The sequence below is a fragment of the Alosa sapidissima genome, chromosome 1 (assembly GCF_018492685.1).
Source record: "Alosa sapidissima isolate fAloSap1 chromosome 1, fAloSap1.pri, whole genome shotgun sequence".
NCBI classification, from domain to species: domain Eukaryota; kingdom Metazoa; phylum Chordata; class Actinopteri; order Clupeiformes; family Clupeidae; genus Alosa; species Alosa sapidissima.
The window spans coordinates 13,337,608-13,358,963 of record NC_055957.1 but is presented as its reverse complement, the minus strand read 5'-3'; the positions used below and the strand labels follow the sequence as shown (position 1 = coordinate 13,358,963).

Here is a 21,356-nt window from a genome sequence, read left to right as displayed (position 1 = left end):
CTGGAGCTAGCAAGCGATGCTATGTCTAGGGAGCAGGTGATATCGAATTCTACCTCAATCATTCACTGTCTCTTGCCCAATCGCGTATATCGACTTGCAGGGTTCCGCCCTGTCGCCCAGCTCTACTTCTCTGACGTCACGTCTGGTTCGCTGACGGTGGCCTGGGGCGCTCCTGCCCCACCCGCTGACACCTTCGTCCTGAGCTACACCACGGAGGATTTGAGGCATAGCTCCCAGGTCACCCTCGACGGATCCAAAACCAGAACCACGTTCAGAGATCTCCTCCCCTCAAGAAAGTACATCATCACCCTGGTCACTGTCCGCGGTGATGTGACGGAGACTGTCGAAGGCATGGTCGTTACAGGTAGACGTCTTCGGCATGCTCTGCAGATGTTTATTATGGTCGCAGGTTGTGAGAAAACAGTCTATAAATATCTGCAGGTCACACGGTTCGGTTATCACAGACAGGCGAATTGTGTTTATCGAACACGGAACAGCTGCTGTTGTTTATCTCATATCTCAACATAGCCTTAAGATTATAAGAACCCACCGAGAGAGCATGCTGGAGATAAGAACTTTTCAATATACTTGCTGAAATAACTGCATATATATATATATTTATATACTGTACATATTTATATACATACATATGTGTGTGTGTGTGTGTGTGTGTGTGTGTGTTTGTGTGTTTGCGTGTGTGTGTGTGTGTATATAAACATGTATAAATATATGATGCAAATAAATCAACTTCACTTTCATAACAACCACAGTGCCTTTGCACCCAGAAATGAATGTGCTTGCTAAATATAACATAAGTGTCACAGGCTTCATTGTTTTTTAATGCTGAGAGCAGGATTCGGATGCACAGTGTCGTTTGGGTTTCATCAGCATAGCAGGAGCACTCTTTCCTTCCTCTGCCAGGTTGTTGGACTGATATGATGTTTGTCAGCGGGCAAGCCGCATCCTCACTCGCCTCGACACCTCATTAAAATTCCTCACAGCTGTATAGTAGCATTTTTTTCCCTTCCTCTATTTTTGTCTCTTAATTAATTCCACTGTTTGTAATCCTCTCTTAATTACCCCGGCCTAGACGTGAAGATGTCTGGAAATATTCAGCTGTTGTGTTAGCAACGCTGCTATGTGCAGATGACAGGCCCTAAGAAAAGATGGACTGTAGGTCACTCTGTCGAGGGACACCCGCACAGCATATTGTGCAGGTGTATAATTAGTCAGGTTGCCACCGACAAGTTGGGCACAGTCTGTGCGGTGGAAATTGTTATGTCAAAATGCTAAGCCTGCTTCTCACAGCGTTAAAAGCCATTTAATGGAAAGTTAGAATGAGTCCGGCTAAAACCAGAATACAATGCAGACACAGCAGGGTGAAATGGAGGACTGTGTGCCTTGAAAGACTTTCAGACTCTGAGGGCAAAATAAATAGCTGAATAATGACTCAATTCACAGAGTCCACCTTGATAATTATTTATCAGGCACATAAATATAAACCATGTTTTGAACAACATACAATTATCAGTACATACACCAATCACATTATTACCCAGAGACGGGGGAAGGTTCCTAAGGCAATAAAGAAAACATTGATTTGCAGTCTACTCTAGCCATGCTCTTTGTCACATCTAAAGCCATAGAAGCTGAACTCTCCGACTTTCAAATTTACAGTTGTTCGGAGAAGGATTTCACATACAGCACGTGTTGTGTTCTCAACAGGCACATTTTGGAAGCAGGCATGAGGACAGTGTCAAAATGGCAAATTAAAACCATGAGCTCCCACCTCACACTGTTTCTTCTGAGCGGGTCTTTAAATGCCGAATAAATGCATGGCCATTACTGACTGCTCGGCAGGATGAAAAATAATTACAAATATGCATACATGAATAATCACAGTTCATTTGTATGGGGATATTTTACCCCGGAAGCATTTAAATGAGGCTGACAGCCAGCTTATGAATTGCCACCCCTAGTTTGTGAATTAAATTCATTACCGTAATGAGAGAGGGAGGGAGGGGATGCTTCCACACTCCCTTTTATGGCTTTGCTCTCCAGCAATAGCCCCAGTCAATCTGTTCCTCATGCCGTCACTCTCTACAATGACACCAAGGCTCGCAGCCTGTGTCATTATTTGCGTACCCCGTCGGCGGTAACCTTTACTGCTGTGATACTGTGAACTCATGGGGGCACGTCTACAAAATGGAGGTGATATGTTCACTTGTGGCCATGAATGTGTAATGGTAATGAAAACATCAGCCTATTGAGTTTCATCTATGGACTGATATGTTTCTATTATTCCTGAGAAGGGCTCACATTCACATTAAATTAACCTACTGTAAAAGGTGTTTTGTCTCCCACTTTTCACCATATTGGTGTGTGATTTACGTCAAAGCAATATTTGTTTTTCACTGTTCCTGTACAATAGCATCATTGTCAATGTTGGAGAATTCTCTTTACAATAAATAAAAAAAGGTGAACTGCATCTGTATACATACAGTATAACTCGACATCAATAGACTGGTGCATCAGCAAACCTCTACTGTGACAGATTGTTTGACAGATCAAACATGTTCTCTGTAGGCATAGACCCCCCACGGGATATGACAGTGTCGTATGTGACAGAGGACACTGTCACAATATCGTGGCAGCAGCCCCTTGCACCCTTCGACTACTACAAGATGTCCTACCAGTCATCAAAAGGTACAGCCACACTTCAAAGAGTCATTGTCTGGAGGGTGTCCATTGTAATAAAAGAAAGGGCTAGACATTTCCCAATAACGCGTTTTTGTGTTGTTGCTGGTCTCTTGACGAGCAGGTAGGGTGGACAGTGTGGTGATTGACAGCGAAGTGTCCAACTACACCCTGACCAGCCTCCTTCCGGCCACTGAGTACGAAATCAACCTGAACGCAGTGCGAGGGAGCCAGGAGAGCAGCATTGTCACCACCAGCGTGTTCACCGGTAGGCTCTCTCTCTCTCTCTCTCTCTCTCTCCCTCGCTCTCTTAATGAGGCTGACAGATTGAGGAGCTCAGGGCCCTCATTTCTCCATCATCTCTATTCAATTAAATAATAATGAGTTATTAAAAAGTTTTAACTGGACTGTGACATTCTGAAAGCATTTGCCATTTGTCAGTGTTTTTATAGGTGACTACTTTATCTACCATATTCATGTTTGCATGCGTACACACTTATTGTTTCAGTTATCCACCTATCCTATTCAATGCAGCTGTGTGCTTCAGGTCAAAGACATAGACGGAGGGGACATAGATGTCTCTGGTGTGCACCCACGTTTGCCCATGTCCCCTTTTGTACTCCATACAAACCCCAACACAATGCAAGAACAACTTGTATTAACAAAATGCTGCTTTTACAGTTTATCTTTAGATCAAAATCCCAAATATCACCCTAATGCTGCACCACTGATGGAAAAAAAAAACCCTTTTTGTGCTGCAATGACAAGACATTAAGCAAAGGCTGGGAAGGCTGCATGCTCCACAGGAGTTTAAGATAAACTGGGAGCAGGCTGCCCTGCCATGGGACTGTGGGACTCGGAGGCAGGAAATAGATTCAGTTTAAACCTCCATATCTTCTCCACCTCCCATCTCTCTCTCTCTCTCTCTCTCTCTCTCTCTCTCTCGCGCGCGCACACGCACGCACGCACGCACGCACGCACGCGCGCACACACACACACACACACACACAGTCACATGCAGGCCATTGGAGAGCAGCAAAGAGAGAGAGAGTGGATTAGGATAAAATTGATAAATAAGACTGCTGGTTGTAGTGGAAACCTGGGGTGTGTGTGTGTGTGTGTGTGTGTGTGTGTGTGTGTGTGTGTGTGTGTGTGTACGCATGTACGCATGTGTGTGTGCAGGTTTGCTTTCCTGTCTAAACAGGGCCCTGGCCAACCTCAGGCGAAGAAATTCTGATTGGCACACAGCATAATCCGTGAGCTTTCGAAATCACTAGCTGCTGGTCTACCAGCCATACAATATCTCCAGCTCCCTAGACTCTATGTGTGGTGAGAATTGTAGTCCATTTCAGTTATGCTAGAACACACAGCAGTGCCACCTTTCATTTGTTCTTGTTCTTATTCTTCATAGATAAGCAGACATCAGGTAGATTTGCTTGACGTCAAGTCTGTATTTAGAGTGCAGTGGGAAGGGGTTTGCCTAAAGCTGTCTGGAGACACTTAAGGAGTCGTAGCTATGCTTGTTAAGGCATGTCCAGAGGCCTTGCCTTGTGCATACTGCTCCACCCCAGTGTTTAAATAGGTGGACAAGACAAGGAAGATAAATATGAGTCCACTCTCTGACTAATGGGCAGCTGTCAATCACCTGACCTGCCTCAAAGGCAGGCAGATGAAACAAGCTCAACGACGACGATAACAACAGAGGAAATGTCAAAATTCAGGGTGTCAGATGAGTGGATTCCCTGTGTACCTGTAAATACTGGGAGCTTGTTAAGATGCTGGCACTGTACAAGAGAGAAAGAGAGAGAGAGAGAGAGGAAGGAAGCAAGCAAGCAGAGTGGAGGAGGTGTGAGTGTGATGATCTATGGAAGGGGACTGAAAGAGGTAGAGTGAGAGAAAGAGAGAGAGAGAGAGAGAGAGAAAGAGAGAGAGAGAGCGAGGGAGGAAGGAAGCAGAGTGGAGGAGGGGTGAGTGTTAGAGAAGGTGATGATCTATGGAAGGGGACTGAAAGAGGTAGAGTGAGAGAAGGAGAGGGAGAGAGTGAGAGGATTAGCATGTGCTCCATGGCCTTTGTGGTTTCAGGTGCGGATCGCTGCCGCACAGTTATCAGCTACTGAAGCGCTGCCTTTTTTTTTCATGAAAAGGTAATGAGGGGATGAGATGCGTCGGATCCGAGTCACCGGTCCAGCTAATGGGAGGGTCAGAGACGGCCAGTGACGGCGGCGGTGGGGTGGGGTGGGGTGGCGTGGCGTGTGCTGCATGCTCTATCTCAGCAACGGTTCCCTGCTTATACCACCACCTCCACTGCTGCTGCTGCACTGACCTCACTATGTCACTCAGTGAGGAGAGGGAGAGAGGGAAAGAGAGAGAAAGAGAGGAGAGAAAGAAAGAGTGGGGGGGAGAGAGAGAGAGAGCAGCGGAGTTAGGAGACAGATTGGCTGCTCCTGCCTGTGTGGCTCCACTGACACAGTTTAGCTCTGAGCCACTCCTGGGATCAGGGCACGCACACTGAGCCGTGCTGGGAGGGGATGGCGCTACAGCAGGGTGACCTGAGCTGCTTGCGCTGGTCTATACACACACACATAACACACACACACACACATAACACACACACACACACATAACACACACACACACACACATAACACACACACACACACACACACATAACACACACACACACACACACATACATGTCACACACACACACACACACACACACACACACACACACACAAACACAGCCTGATAATGTGAGGTATGTCAGATGATCTTAAAAAAGAATCCTTGCTTGTAACAGTCCTTATTTGGAATCTTAGGTTACATAGAAAGGCTTATTTTTCTGCATCTAAGATGCTGGGGGAAAGTATTTTCTGAGCTGTGCATATTTTGCCTCTTTGATGTCAGCTTGCTAATTACTGTAATGAAACTGGAATCTTCTCAAGGCAGAGATTCACAGCAAATTAGTGTAGTTCATCAAAAATGCACCAGCAGCAGCTAACAGTAGTGTTCCTACTACCAAACAACAGTGGGGAATGTGTTGCACATGATAGGACAGAACATTCTAGTGTAACATTTGTTTTTCTGCAGCAATGGACATGCCAATGGACCTCACTGCCCTGAACGTGACACCCCAGGGGGCACTGCTGCGTTGGAATCCCCCCCTATCCAGTGTGGACAACTACGTGCTCACCCTCACCCGGAACCAAGGTAGAGTCAAAGGCACGACCCCTTGCCAGAGGACACTGGTCTGGCCAGCCGGCTGGCCGTCAACACTCAGACAAGACTAGCATAAAAATGTACACAGTCAGTAGAACTCTCGTCAGTCTTCAGCTTGAATGCCTCCTCACACTCTCATTTGCGCTCTACCCCCTGCCAGTGAGCTGCTCATTCACAGCAGCACTCGTTAAGAATCTATCTTCTGATTTAGTCATAGTCCATAATTATCTCAGAGTCTGCATTTTGTCAAATCCCTTTCTCAAGCAGTCTTATTAAAAACTTCTTAATTATTATTTCTTAATTGGATCAATACTGAGGAGAGTTATTTGGTCGAAAATGTATTCTGAGTTCATAACTCAAGCATACTAATTATAGAAGACACTCCATAAAGACTGTGTTGCAGTGAAAGCCAGGCTTTGACATGTTGGCTTAGCGAGAGCTTCTATAATACCTTGTGTGCCTCTGTGTGCAGTCACTGCCGACACCTTCCTGGTGGAGGGCAACAAGCAGGAGTATCAGCTGAGCAAGCTTATCCCCAGCACCACCTACTCCGTTGCCCTGTACGCCACTAAGGGACCGCTCACCAGCGGCACCGTCATCTCCAACTTCGTCACCCGTAAGTATCCCATCCATCCATCTACTGCATAGGTTCTCAAAGTGCGGCCCGGGGGCCAATGGTGGCCCGCGGAAACATTTCTGGCGGCCCGCGATAACATCTGATAACATCTGTAAAACTGTTAAAACTGTACAACTGTACTGTGTGCTTTGAAAAGAATGAATCTCCGTTTAGTGGTGTTTAGTGGCCATCAGGTGTTCCTGTGGTGCTTTGGTAGCTGGAATTGGCCCTGAATAAGGCCTATGCTGATAATAAGCAAGGCACACTGAGACTGTTTGTTCTAAATACTGGTAAGCTTGTACTTGAAATGGACTGCACACAGGACTGTTATATCCCACATTTGTGTGTCAAGGGTGGAGAACCCCAGGGATTTTGTGTGCATTGCAATTTTTCTTAAGATTTTCACAAGTTTTGCCAGTTTTAGCCTCAGTTATGAATTAAAATGTGTTTAATGCAATAAATATAAACTGTAGAGATGCAACCTGGTCATTAAAATGATTACAAATGGGATTTATTTTCCAGGTTGTTTTTTTTTCTCCCCCCCACCCCTTTGGCGGCCCTCAGTTCAATGTTGGGTTCCTGAATTGGCCCTCACCAATCAAAACTTTGAGAACCCCTGATCTACTGTACACGAGCGCAAGACAACGTTATGGAGAACGGTCAAATATGTCTGAATAATGGTCAAATACGTTTTGAGCTGATCTGTAAGAGAGTCTCCTGCAAGTGTAGTTCCTGTCCAGCCCTGTCTTGCATGGCTTCTTTCAATCACTGCTCCAAGCCCACCAGCCAGTCAGGCTAATCATGATGCTAGTGACGGGTTTAAGCAGGTGCATTCAGCTGACCGGTGATGCGGAGCCTGGACAGATGGGAGCCCCAGGAGTGAGTGGACCGACCTCATTTCCACTTTCTCTGGGAACCGAGTGGAGAGAGAGGTGGTTGCTCTTCAAGCTTGGCGTTCTAACGCCCTGTGCATTGTAGCGGCTTGATGTATGAACATGTCACACCTTACCATGTGACTACAAGGAACGGAAATGTTCCAGTTTAGCAGAGTTGGGGCGATTCAACTTTGTTTTCAGAGTTTCCAAGCAAAAAAAAAAAAAAAAGCCCCAGTCAGCAAGACATTGATTTCCCAGTGGGAGTTGAGATGCAGCACTGTTCCCTCGATCTCCTTTGCAATGAAGCAGAGAGAGCACAGCTATTGTGGCGGGGGAGGGGTGGGGTGGGGGGGGGTGTTGGGTTGGGGGCCTCTACAGATGCTCCACACACCAGGAACCTGAGAACCAATGCTTTACTTATTTCCCTTACTCACCGGAAAGGTCTTTCGAAGGCAGTAGACCTCATCCTTAATCAACCCGGCTTTCTGTGAATACTTCATTAGTTTACATTGTTTAGAGGAAATTAATTTTCACTTTGAAAAGTCACAGACCATTGACTTTACCACCCCGATGTCAGCTTTTTTTTCCGACAAAATCTCGACGTGCAGTCCCCTTTAATGGCGTCTGCTTGGCTTTGCCCAACTTCAATCGCTTTTGTTCGCAAATTTAATGCCAATTTAATCACACAGCAGATATGCTCTAATAACATCGTTCAGCTAAGTCCTGCTATGCTCTGATAAAAATGAACAATGAATCCATGGCCCACAATGAACAACAGCAGCGCCCAAAAAAAAACAAACATCTTCAATAATTCTTTTATCTCTTGACTCCCTCTTTCTATCTGACGGTGTCATGCTTTTTGGCAGCTTTGGATGTGATTGTGGAGCTCATGGGAAAAGAGCCTAAAACTGGGCAGATCTGCTGTTTGTTCTCACACTTGGACAAGAGTTTCATTCTGCAATCTAAATGCAAATATGCAGGGTCATGATGATGGACTTGTCTGGCATATCATAGCTTTGTACATCTTGCACGTCTGTTAAAAGCTTTAACTGAGGTAGTTACAGGGAAAATATTGCAGTAACAATACATTTAGTTGTTTACCAATGTCAATTAATGTTTTATTTAAGCCTGTTTGCCTACTCTACTGGAGTTGAATACATGCCACATCAATTGTATGCCCAGTCAGTAGGAGGTTGCTGAGTTCAATTTAGTACTCGGTGCCCTATTCATACTGCCTGATTTCTCAGGTTAGGCATATAATTACCTCTGAGAAGCAAGTGCTGCCTCATTGGAACAAATTGTCGACACAAACTCCCACCATGAGATCAAGAAAGACACGCCTCCTCCCCCCTCTATCATTGCCATCTGAAACAAGATTTGTGCGAAAGGAAACGACAGCTCACTGGCCGTCAGTGTGTGGCGAAGCCTCCCAGGTGCACAGGAGAGTGGCAGTCTGTCAGATAAGGCTTCTCGCAACGCTACCTGCTCCCGCTCCACACCCACGGCATGTCATTTTCCCCCAGATTGCAGAGGAGCTGTCACTAGAACTTACGCGTCTCAGCTGGCTCGTCCAGAGGTTATCGGTGTGTTAACATGCGGCTAATGGCCGCGCTGTCGCCGTCCCTCAACTGGGCTCAACACCTGCTGGGTAGAAGGGTCGAGAGGAAGGGGGAGGATACGGGCATGGACTGTTAGGTTGGAAGGCGAGGGGGGGTGGAAGGGGAGAGGGGGCGGGGGGGGGTGCTCATCAGGCCGACAAGGGCCATACTTGTAAGTCTGTGTGTCGAGCCGCTGAGTAACTGACTGTCATCCCCCCGTCTGGTCCCGCAGCCATGGACGCCCCGCAGAACCTGACGGCCAGCGAGGTCAACCACCGGAGTGCCCTCATCTCCTGGCAACCGCCCCTTGCCGACATCGACAACTACATGCTGACGTACAAGTCTGCTGACGGCAGTCGCAAGGCAAGTGCAAATCACTCAGCAGTGCTCAGCTCCTGTACAGCGAGCGTGTCGGAGTGTGTGGAGATGCGTGTTGCATTGGAGATGAGCAAGATGTTGCAAGAGTCACAGAAAGGTTCCATAGTAATGTTCAGTTTCCTTCATTCATTTTTAAACAAGGCAATGTATGTCTGCAAGCCAAATATCAATTAGGTGTTCCATAATACCAGCATGAGTGCAACATTTAATTTATGTAATTGCTTTAAGACTTGCAGCTTGCAGATGATACATTCAGACAGTTCTTTTCAGTAGACCAAGGTTAACTGTCTGATGTGCACATTATGAAACAATATTTCAGCCCTATAGCCTTGGAGAGGAAACACTTTACATATTCATAAAGTTTCATTTGCTACATAATTATCCCTCATTTTAATTAAAATCTTTAAAGTAGGCTAGATCAAACTTCATCAAATAAACTAGCAGGGTCATCTGAGATGGGATTTGTTTTTTAATGACAAAAACGCTTTCCGCTTTCCACTTTCCACTGATTTACTTCATATCAGTGTCAATTGTAATCAGCCCCTATGTACCCCTACCATGTGTCCCTCTGATCCCAGTGGTTTTGGTAGAGCAGTGATTTGACCTACTGATAACGTGCCATAGTTGTGCCACTCCAAGACCGTGTCATGTGGGCATTGCTTGCGTTTGTCCAGTGGGTGTCAGTGGTGTGCAGTGTTACTGTCCAGCCCATGGATTCTTCACCTAAACCTCTGCACTCAGGGGTGACTGTTGTCAACACATACATTGGTAGAATTTACAGTCGACCTAACACATGTTCAGGAGGTGGACCTACTCGGACATCATTTAGAATGAAAAGCACATAGTGTACCTCTCGAGTCTGTGCCAGCAGAACCATGGCAACCGGAATAATAGGACTTCAAACAACAGAAGCATGCAGTTACGGGTATGGATAGAAGGGTGCACAGATAGCTTAGCTATAACACAAGAGCTAACAGCCTGCAAGCTTCCACCAGGATAAGAGCAATGAAGGTCCCAGCCCACGCCAAGTGCCTGATGCTTCATTTACTTCACAGTGCCCTACGGTGCAGTTCTGTGCCAAGCTCTAAGTCATCATCACCTTATGAATCACCTGAATGACAGTCTCCCGCATTATCCTGTAAACAGTGACTGACATTTTAACTTCATTCTAAGGCTGCCTCACTGCATAATTCAGGCAACATATTTCTTAAAAAGGGCAATTTCCCCCCCAAAATGGCTGAATATTTTATCCCGCCCTCATATATTTTATGTGTGCCATGGCTCAGAGCCATGGCAATGGCATTGGCTTACACTGCTGTCACTTGTAGCCCACTTAGGGAACAGATTGTTGTTTGGTCTTCACAGAAAGATGGAAAAAAGACAGAAGAATATAAATATGGAAAGGAGCTCTTTGACACTTTCATAACAGATTGTTTTGATAAGAGTGTATTTGTTGAAAAAGAAGGAAATGAGCCAGAAAACAAGTGAAAGAAACAAAGCTGTCAAGAGTTTAAGACTAAAATAGATTTCCTTCCTGTTCCATCGTTCAATGCCCTGACCTGATAAGGTTCATTTGCCCAGGCAGGGGACTTGATGTTTTGATAGTCAAGGGAGGAAAGCTAAGGGGGAGAGGAACATGAAATGACTTTTGGAGTGTATTGATGTACTGTATTCGGTACTGTTTTGAGTTTTGCAAGCGCTTTTTTGTTTTTGTCTTTTCTTTTCAGTCACAAGATTATGTTTTTCTTTCTGGGTCATGCTTCAGTCAGACGTATCGAACACAACAGTCCCCTAGTGAGGTACATCAGTGATGTACTTCACACTGCTCATGCTTTTTTCTCCATCTTGGTTTTAGAGAGAGAGAGAGAGAGAGAGAGAGAAGGGGTATCTGGAACACTGGGCTGGTGCCCATTTCTGATGCTGTTTGTCTGGTCCCCAGGAGCTGATCCTGGATGCTGAGGACACGTGGATCCGCCTGGAGGGCCTGGCCGAGACTACGGAGTACACGGTGAGGCTGCAGGCGGCGCGGGGCCTGGAGACCAGCGCCATCGTCTCTACTTCCTTCACCACCGGTACGAGTAGCCTGGGGGCACTCTCACCCCTCACCCGAACCTAAGTAGCCGAAGTAGCAGTTAGCCTTTACTCACTCACACGAGGCGTTCAGTGCTGAACCAAGCTGAAATACGCTGGTACACAAAATGTCTGATTTTAATTCATATTTGCAAGGCCTTTTAATCTCCCTCTTGGTTTAAGAGATGGATAAACACCGAAGTCAAGTAGCTGCACTCACGCTAAACTACAGCACTGTTTGCTATTGTTTTGCTTGTCCTCATTACATTTTGATATTGCCCACTGGAGTGTTTTCAATGCATTATTCAGAGCCGCAGTTCTGTTATGTTAACCCACAAACCTACCGTCTCCTCCTACGCCAGTGTTTAGTTTTAGCAAACAACAGTGCTTTAATGCCTCTGAACTAGACCAGGGGCCAATGTGGCCCTCCTTCTCCTGCAGGTAGAGGCAAAGAATAGGTACACTCCTTGCATGAATGCTTGACCTGCTCTCCAGTAACAATGCAACTGCAGCTCTTGTAACCTCTTCCTGCCCCCTACACCGCCACCCCACCCCACCCCCACCGCCACAGGAAACCGTCTGTTCGCCACCCCGCAGAATTGCGCCCAGCACCTGCTGAACGGCGAGACCCTGAGCGGCGTCTACACCATCTACATCAACAGAGACCAGAGCCAGGGTGTGCAGGTCTACTGCGACATGACCACCGACGGAGGAGGCTGGCTCGTAAGTCCCCCCCCCCACACACACACACACAATAAAGTGGTTCACATTTTACATGGTGCCTTAGTGAAACCACACTTATGTCCCATACCACTACTTAAAGTCTAAACCTTTGAGCAGTTTTTTGGTGTTTTCGTTTAGGGAATATTGTGTTCAGGGAATATTGTGTATATTAGAATGTTTTATTTTATTTGCATTATTTGCATTTTGCATTGTGCATGGCTATTAATGCCTCATTGCTGCTTACAATGTTTCATTTTGTTGTTTTGTTTGTTTTGTTATTGAAGGGCATTTATTTTTGGCAATTTCATTTAAATTGATGGTAATTTTTTTATTGATGATCGGCCTATTCTGTATGTTGCTTGGCATCACGTAACCAGACCTTGCTGGTGGTTGCTGTATTTCAGGTTTTCCAGAGACGCCAGAACGGCCTGACGGACTTCTCCAGGAAATGGAGTGACTACCGGAGTGGCTTTGGCAACCTGGAGGACGAGTTTTGGCTAGGTGAGGAGGTGTCCACCTGACCTCTAGTGTGCCCACCTGACCCCACCTGACCTCTAGTGTGCCCACCTGACCTCTAGTGTGCCCACCTGACCTCTAGTGTGCCCACCGTGGAGGGATATTTGGGCAAGCTGACCATGGCTTCCTAAATATTTTAGTGGAATGGAATGGGATATTTAACCCAATTATTTTGCCCGCAAAATTGAATTTCTACCACCTAAAGAGATTTCGTTGCCTTTCTACAAGACGAAAAAAACATGTTTTATTTACTGATGGTCATTTCAGGCCATGGGCACTGGAGCCAGATTCAATTTCTGAAATGAGCACAGATCCATCATTAAACAGCTGTGTCCAGTGTTCCACTCTCACCTTATCTAACATTCAGCAGGTCTCACACTGCTCCTCGCACACATACACACTCACACTCCCCCTCTCTTTCTCTCTCTCTCTCTCTCTCTCTCTCTCTCTCTCTCTCTCTCTCTCTCTCTCTCTCTCTCTCTCTCTCTCTCTCTCTGTGTGTGTGTGTGTGTGTATGTGTTTCTGTCTGTCTGTCTGTGTCTTTGTGTGTGTGTGTGTGTGTGTGTGTGTCCCTACATTTGGGACAATAGATCCATGCTTGTCAGTAATGAAGTGTGTCCAGCTTTGAATTTTTTTTAAGTGTGTATTGTTTAGAGGAAAATTTCCAATTTCATACATAACAATTCCTCCTGTTTCTACATCTCTGCTCTGTGGGTATGTTTCTGCAAAGCTCATTACAACTCTCCAAACACTTTCATTAGAAATGAATAGTTCCTTCATGACCCAGTTTGTATAGCTTTGTTTTGTCATGGCGATAAAAAATGCATGAATATCATTAAGCTATTTTTGTTTATTTCGACTCCTCGGTATCATTGGATGAATATCAATGAGATATTTCTGTTTGTTTCCTATTTGAAAGAGGACCATGAATCATTAAGGGGCTCAGGACTCATCAGACAGTGCTCTGCCATCATGCCCTGCCTTTGCACATGTATAGACATATATAGAAGCCCGAGATTTTGAGATTTAAAGTCGTAATTATGAGATATAAAGTCGTAATTATGAGATTTAAAGTCATAATTACGACTTTAAATTTCAAAATTACAACTTTATTTCTCATAATTAAGAGATCGAAGTCGAAATTTTGAGATTATTAACCCAGGAAGTGAACCCAAAAGGTCATGAGCTGTTGCTTGCTGTTCTGCCAGAGCCCTCTGGTTCTGCTCAGTTTAGCTAGTTGTAGTTTAGACATAAAACTGTAAGGCTACTGTTTGCACACTGTAGCCTACTGTAACAGTTTATTTCAGCAATGTCTTTAGAGGTATAATCAACAGGCATCGTTACGACTTTAAATCTCAAAATTGTGACTTTATTTCTCATAATTAAGAGATTTCAATTTATAATTACGACTTTAAATAGGGTTGCCAACTTTCTGATATGAAAATAAGGAACGGGGGGGGGGGGGGCTATACTTCAGTACACTGGCATCCAGTCAGTTACTGGGGTCGGGGGGGTATTGATATACAGTAAGCTATGTGGTTTGTGTGTGTGTGTGTGTAGTGTGTAGTATCAGTTCAATACGGAACACATCTTTTTCCTTTCAAATACGGGACGATTCCGTATTTTACGGAACGGTTGGCAACCCTAACTTTAAATCTCATAATTATGACTTTAAATCTCATAATTATGACCTTGAATCTCATAATTATGAATCTCATAATTACGACTTTATATCTCATAATTACGACTTTATATCCTATAATTATGACTTTAAATCTCATAATTACGACTTCAAATCTCATAATTTTGACTTAAATCTCATAATTATGACTTTATATCTCATAATTACGACTTTATATCTCATAATTATGACTTTAAATCTCAAAATTACGACTTTATATCTCATAATTATGACTTTAAATCTCATAATTACAACTTTAAATCTCATAATTATGACTTTAAATCTCATATTTTTGACTTAAAATGTCATAATTTTGACTTAGTATCTGGCAGTTTTTTTTTCAAGTGGCGTAAACAGGCTTCCATAGACATAGGATACAGGTTGTCAGTGTTGGAATGTAAAATAAAGGACATTTATTCTCACAATGTGGCTTTTGAGAAATTGTGAATTCAGAATTTGTCCAGCTCGCTATTAATAACCTTTTATGGAAACTTCAGAGGGAAAACTCCAGTCTGTCGAGTAGCGCTTCACCCTGAGCACAAAGCAGACAAACTGAAATAAACATTACATGTTGTGAAGCATTCAGTGTACCAGTCAGAAGTGACCTGGTGCTCTATAAGTCAGATATTTTTACTTTCTAATCGTACCAAACATAGATCCTTTTAGACATGTCCTAAACTGTCATCAAAGCCGATGTATGATTTGGAGCAAGTATTGGAATCTGTGTAGATATGTGTCCTCTTAGAGTATCTCTGACCTTTTAATTGATGAGGGGAAAGCCTGATCCCTTTTCTGCACTGGTCAAATCACATTGCTGTAATATCAGCCCAAGCTGATGCTGAAGATTGATAAGCTCTTAAATGTGAAGGCCATATTGTTTCCATCTCCATCAACCAAACTAACCCAGTGTTGAAAATTATCGTTTCAATAACGCAACACATTCCCCTAGCTCCTTGACCTGCTGCTGTGCAAATAATGGCCAATTTAAGGAAACACTAAATGGTCCATTGCAAGTAAATTTGCTGGTTGAGACGATTATCTTGTTTTAATTTTCTCCCTCATTTCTTTTGAATTCAGGAGCAGGTCATAAAACGATAGGAGATTACACTATAGAATATTCAGTATAATATTGTATTAACCAGAACTGATTAACACTGCCTCCTGATGCACTTTTAATCCTTTATAATTAAGCAAATTGAAAGTCAGTGTTATCTGTGTCACACAGTGTGATAGTCCACTTTTATACTGTAAATGAGGCTTCCCTCTGTGATTTTTACAAATCGGAATATGGCTATGGCTTCTCTCCTATCACTGTGGGCCTGCAAGGTTTGTAATGTTGATTTCTATCTCAGCTGCTGTCGCTCCAGCACAGCTCAGTATCTTTCTTTCTTTACGTGAAGACAACTTTATGCCCATCCCCTACGTTGCCGAACTGCTCGACAGATATTGGAAATGTCCTAAATCCTAAATTACTACATAGCCGATTTCTTTTTTTCTTTCTGAGGAAAAAAAGAGAGAGATCAGATTTCTCATCTTTTTATAGCCCAGTCTGAGGCGTTTCGGGAGGATGTGATGTAATCAGCCAGCTTTTTGGTTCTTATCGCCTCTGTTTGTCCAGGAGGACAGGTGAGGAAAAAGGACTGCAGGGACAAACTGACTGACAGGGGAAAGCTTTGACTTCGCATGGCATCTTCTTATCTACATGCGGCACATGTTTAGGGAGGGGGAAGGGGCGTTGTAGGGGGCATCTGTGAGTGGGTGTGCCAGGGATGCAGAGACGACGTGCTTGTTGAAGTGTACGTTTTTTTCTCCCCCTCCAATTCAGGCTTGGACAACATTCAGAGGATTTCATCTCAAGGACGTTATGAGATGCGGATCGACATGAAAGATGGACAGGAGTCTGTGTATGCCACCTACGATAAGTTTGTCCTCGGGGATGCCAGGAGCCTCTACAAACTGAGGATAGGGGAGTACAACGGCACGGCAGGTAACAAAGGCGGCATGGGCGGATTATGAACTTTGCAGGCCCCTGGGCCCAGATGTATTAAGGGCCCCCCACTTATTGTCGTATATGTGGGAGGGGGGGTTTGGGGGTCCTTTGTTTGATGTGATTTCCTGTATTCTGGTGCATTTTGGAGATGGCCAATACTAAATTCAATCAGATTCATAGCTTACATCCTGATTTGTTGATATTGAGGCAATGATTCCATGCAAAGGCTTGGGCTTCAGGGCCCCCTGACCCCTTGGGCCCCTGGGCATGGGCCCAGTAGGCCCGTTCAGTAATCCATCCCTGAAAGGCGGTGCCAAGCTCATTAGCTTTTTGCATTACTGCTTGCGTGAGTGGTTGCGGTTACTACTTTGGTTACTACTGGGTTACTACTTGGTAACTACTTAGTGGTTATGGTTTCCCTACTTTGTTTTTTCAATGGCCATTTATTTATTTCCTGCTCTAAAAAGGTCAGATTCTAAAACGGTACGCTGCTCAGAAACCAAGCGGTATATTGTACCAATAATTAAATACTCATCAGATATGTGAGCAGGTGCCATGTAGCTTAAGGATTGCTTGATCAGCACTGCTGCTGTGTCACTCTTACCAGACCAGTCGTATGTAAATGATGTGATATTAAAGCCTGCTGACATTTCTAGCTCTAGTCTAATCAAACAGTCACTGTGAAAAGAGACTGTGTCTTAAAACACGGCCACTTGTCTCCTTGGTTACAGGCGACTCGCTCACCTACCACCAGGGCCGACCCTTCTCCACCAAGGACAGGGACAATGACATTGCCGTGACCAACTGTGCGCTCTCCTACAAAGGGGCCTGGTGGTACAAGAACTGCCACCGGGCCAACCTCAACGGCAAGTACGGGGAGTCCAGACACAGTCAGGTGAGCACAGCCCTCTTCCAAGCTGCTCCTCAGGGTGCACACACTGCACACAGCAGCTGTGAAAGTCTAACTGATAAGCCCATATGCAGAGAACAACAGGAAAGGGAAACCACAGCCAAGACAAGGAACCTCCTGCAAGAGTTGTGGGTTAGTCATGCAAGTCTGGCCGATTTATTGTCACGTCTATTCTCGAAAGTGATGTGGAAGTTCTGTATTAGTGGTGATGGATGTCCTTAAAGTTAGTACGCCTATGAATGTTAGTTTAAAACATTCAAAATGACCTGGAAATAGCTATAGAATGTGAATAAATAACCATTTTGGCGTAGGTGCGTTCTTTCCAAGTCAGCGTCATCTACATCTAGCTCCTTTAGCGCTCCACACCTGGAGAATGCCACTACCCCAGCTGTTGTGGTGCCAGCTCCAGTCCTAGTGAAGACTGAGCAGATTTGGCCAGACTGCACTGTGAGTTCAAGCGTGTCAGGGAAAGCTCTGTACGGTAAACCATAATGAAATATTGAGCGCATCTAATTGTGACACGATGAGATCTGCACTGTGTGGATGAATATGAATAAGTGACAGGGGCTCTTTCTCTCTCTCTCTCTCTCTCTCTCTCTGTCTTAGAATCAGATGATCTCTGTCTCTCTCTCTCTCACCCACTCACTCACTCACTCACTCTGTCTCTCTCTCAGTCTGAACTGGGTTCAGCAAGTCAGTAGACTCTTACATCAGTGTCTGGGGAATAAACAGTATCTTGTCTTGTCTTAAGGGCATCCTAACAGAGAGTGTGTATTTACTGGTCACCCCAGAACACATATTCTGATAGATAAGATTACATTTGTAATCAATGTGACTCTACTGTTTCAATCCATTTCAGTACCTGAACAGTACCTGTACATACTGATAGATTACGACCAAACAAAAGCCTGACCCCTACTTCGGACCCTGTTGATTCCCTGTCTAATGGCATCTCTGTTTTTTGCAGGGTATTAACTGGTACCACTGGAAAGGACATGAGTTCTCCATCCCATTTGTGGAGATGAAGATGCGGCCATTTAACTACCGGAGCATAAGTGGAAAGCGCAGGCGGTCTACCCCTTTATAATCCCCCCGTAACCTCATCCTCTAACCCTCTCCTCTTGTTTTGCTGGTTGTCCCTATTTTTACACAGAATGGGAGAAGGATAGGTAAAGCTGTGTCATTTATTTACAAATGATGACAAAAAAGACAACACAGTCCATAGAAGAGCTGTAGTTTTAAGGCTGTTTCTTTTATGTGAAGCAGGTAGTGCTACCTACCTTGGAGAGTTGAGGGCTGTAAAGATGTTACCCACACACTGCACATGCCCTCAAGAAAAATAAATCTATATATATAAAAGCAAAATCACGAGCCAGAAGAATCAGAGAAGCTGTTATTTTTTTCCTGTTTGAGAAAAAAAAGACTTTAAAAAAAGAAACAAAAAAACATAATGCCCTTAAGATGCCTCTATTTTTATAACTGATATTGTAACTGAATACATGTGATCACTCCATGAAGCTTCACCTTCTTTAGTCAGATTAGTGACTATTGTTTGAGTGGAATGCTCTCTGACCAGCCATTGTAGATTTGCATTTAGTATGAACTGAAATCTACTTTGTAGCCCCAGGTTGGCTTTGTTCTTATTTATAGCTATAGGTTTGTAATTACACAAAAATGTAAATACCTGAAGAGGTCACATGGCAAATCTATAAAGTCCTTTTATTGTGCAAGAAAAGAGTCCCTATATTTCAAGCCCATTTCTCTTTTGTTCCTCACAAGAGAGCCAAAGATGTGCGTAAGAGCATTACTAAAAAATACAAATGTATTATTCAGTTAATCAATTTATTGGCTAGAATTGCTAAAATGTAACAGATTTATTTATGTTATTTGAAGTAAATGCACCCATGAATGACCCTACCCAGCTAATTGTTAGAGAATTCCCATAAAATATTCATATTTACTTCGACCATCTACATTGCAATCCTAACCGCATAATAGTTATACGAGTCAGTAAGTTGTTGATTAAATTGTGTTTTTGTGCTTTTATTATTTCAGAAAGGTGCTTTGTTCCTGCTCTTTTGTTGTGGGTTTACTGAACATTACCTTAGATTTCAGTATGTAACTGACCACCAAGAAATCTGTCTAAAAAAAAAAAACAATCCCTCTCATCTGCACCCATTTCAGTGTATTTTGAAAAACAGCGCTTATAGAGAGTAAGATGTTCCAACAACACCCAGTGCACCTTTGCATCCTGTCCATGCCTCTGCGTGGTTTAATGTTCTTATTCCTTTCCATTTGAAATTGTCAGTGACTCCATGTTCCTGTGTGTCCTCTAGACTATTAACATGTGCTATAAGTGCAGGGAAGAGCCCAGTCGGTCTTAGCGTCCATGGTAGATGCCAAGAAACTTTGACACATCTCAAAACCTCCGCTCTAACCGCCCCCGACTTATGCAGCATGTCACACAAGGCGCTAAAACCGTTTAGCATGTCAACAATATGATTAATGTCACCAGCGTGACCGAGGAAATGTGTCACGATAACGTCTCGAGAAAGAAGTGTTTGTTTTTCTTCTCTGGAACAAATTGACCAGATAGGAAGCGACACATGGCAGGCAGTGGCAGAGTGAACTCTGACAAGAGTGGCTGGCGATCCCTTGAACGAGTTCTTCTTTTAAAAGCTAGAGTAGGATGTGTATTTGCTCAGTAGATTGCCTTTGCCTCAATGTATTTTGTACAGGATATGAAAATTATGGCTTTATGGAGAATTGTAGATGGAAGACTGTAACAGATGCAATGTCCCTTTGTGCTTTCTGATAAGTGTTGTATTTTATGTTTACTCAAACAATGTGATTTTACCTCAAGAAGTATAACGTTTCAGCACATTTGACACCCATATGCCTACATTACCAATAACCACTTTATTTAAAATCTGAAGATATTTCATAATCTTCTAACAAACAGTGATGTAACCTAAACCATGTATGTATGTTTTGTTTAGTAATTCAGGCTTTCCTCCACGTCGCTGGGGAAGTCTTATTTCACCTCGCAATTCCTCTTTTCATTTCAGATTGTATTTTGTTGGTTTGTGTGTCTGCTTTCAACAAAATGCAAATGTGATTAAGCCCAGTTGCAAAGAGTAATGGATAACACCGAGAACTGGAAATGCAAGAGTGAGGCCCATAATTAACAGTAATGTATTCATGCATACAAAACATGAACAGTATCAAACGTAGACCCATTTTATGACATTACACTTCAACGCATAATCAGGTTTGAATGTTGTTGTTCTGCTTTCATTTGATGTGTGCAGATCTGCAGTATAAATGATTGATATTTCACCAGGTAGGATTATATTAGTTCTGTTTGAGAGTTATTTACATGTATAGAATTCAATGAAGAGCTCCCTACCTAACAACACACACACACACACACTTACTGTCTCTCACCATAACTCCTGTTGGGTGGTGCTGGGGAGTGGCACTGATGGCCCCATATGCTACTTTGGTCCCCTTGTGTATTAGAATGGCACAGTTCACTGAGCCCCAGTTTACTGACAAACTCCCTCCTAATGAGGCCTGGAAGCGGCTGTGTGGTGTCTTCATCTGGCATTCCTCACAGTCACACACAGGCCACCCCTCAGAGGGACGACACTGGCCTGCGCTGTGCTCCGGTCAAACACTTAGGCCCCTGTCGATATGGGACCATATGAGACCGTCCCACACTGCCACTCTGTGTCGATTACATAAAGCCGATGCAGACTTGTTCAAATGAGTAGTCAGTAGCTGGACTCACACATGGCAGACAGTGAGATAATCCATACTGCAACAATACATGCAATAAAAAAAAAGTGTTAAGTTAAGACGATGAGAACTTGGACATGTAATGTTCCACAATGACTAAAAATTGTGATCCTCAACTCCCAGCCCCCCCCCCTCTGTTTCCCTTTCAAGATAGGCACACTACAGATTTTGCTCCATTATTTATTTGCTCAGCATATGGTAGAAGCATTTCCAAGCCTCCATGCTTGGCTGTCTTTCTCATCCTCTTAACCATTCACAAGTCAAACTTTATACAGTCTGAAA

The 21,356-nt window shown here is 44.0% G+C and overlaps 1 protein-coding gene across 3 annotated transcripts in view; it reads left to right on the top strand.

Moving 5' to 3' along the window:
• Positions 1-20,617, top strand: part of tnr (tenascin R (restrictin, janusin)) — a 109,802-nt gene extending 89,185 nt beyond the window's left edge. For 2 of the 3 annotated variants that reach the window (XM_042104781.1, XM_042104785.1), the window contains 12 exons: positions 101-364; positions 2,587-2,706; positions 2,822-2,965; positions 5,788-5,907; positions 6,389-6,532; positions 9,238-9,368; positions 11,323-11,455; positions 12,025-12,176; positions 12,581-12,677; positions 16,199-16,360; positions 17,095-17,258; positions 18,241-20,617. In XM_042104781.1, the coding sequence (XP_041960715.1) occupies positions 101-364; positions 2,587-2,706; positions 2,822-2,965; positions 5,788-5,907; positions 6,389-6,532; positions 9,238-9,368; positions 11,323-11,455; positions 12,025-12,176; positions 12,581-12,677; positions 16,199-16,360; positions 17,095-17,258; positions 18,241-18,360 (1,751 nt within the window). In that variant the 3' untranslated portion in view covers positions 18,361-20,617. The remainder of the gene's footprint in view (positions 1-100; positions 365-2,586; positions 2,707-2,821; positions 2,966-5,787; positions 5,908-6,388; positions 6,533-9,237; positions 9,369-11,322; positions 11,456-12,024; positions 12,177-12,580; positions 12,678-16,198; positions 16,361-17,094; positions 17,259-18,240) is intronic. The other variant, XM_042104792.1, reaches the window with a different exon arrangement.
• Positions 20,618-21,356: the final 739 nt, after the last annotated feature.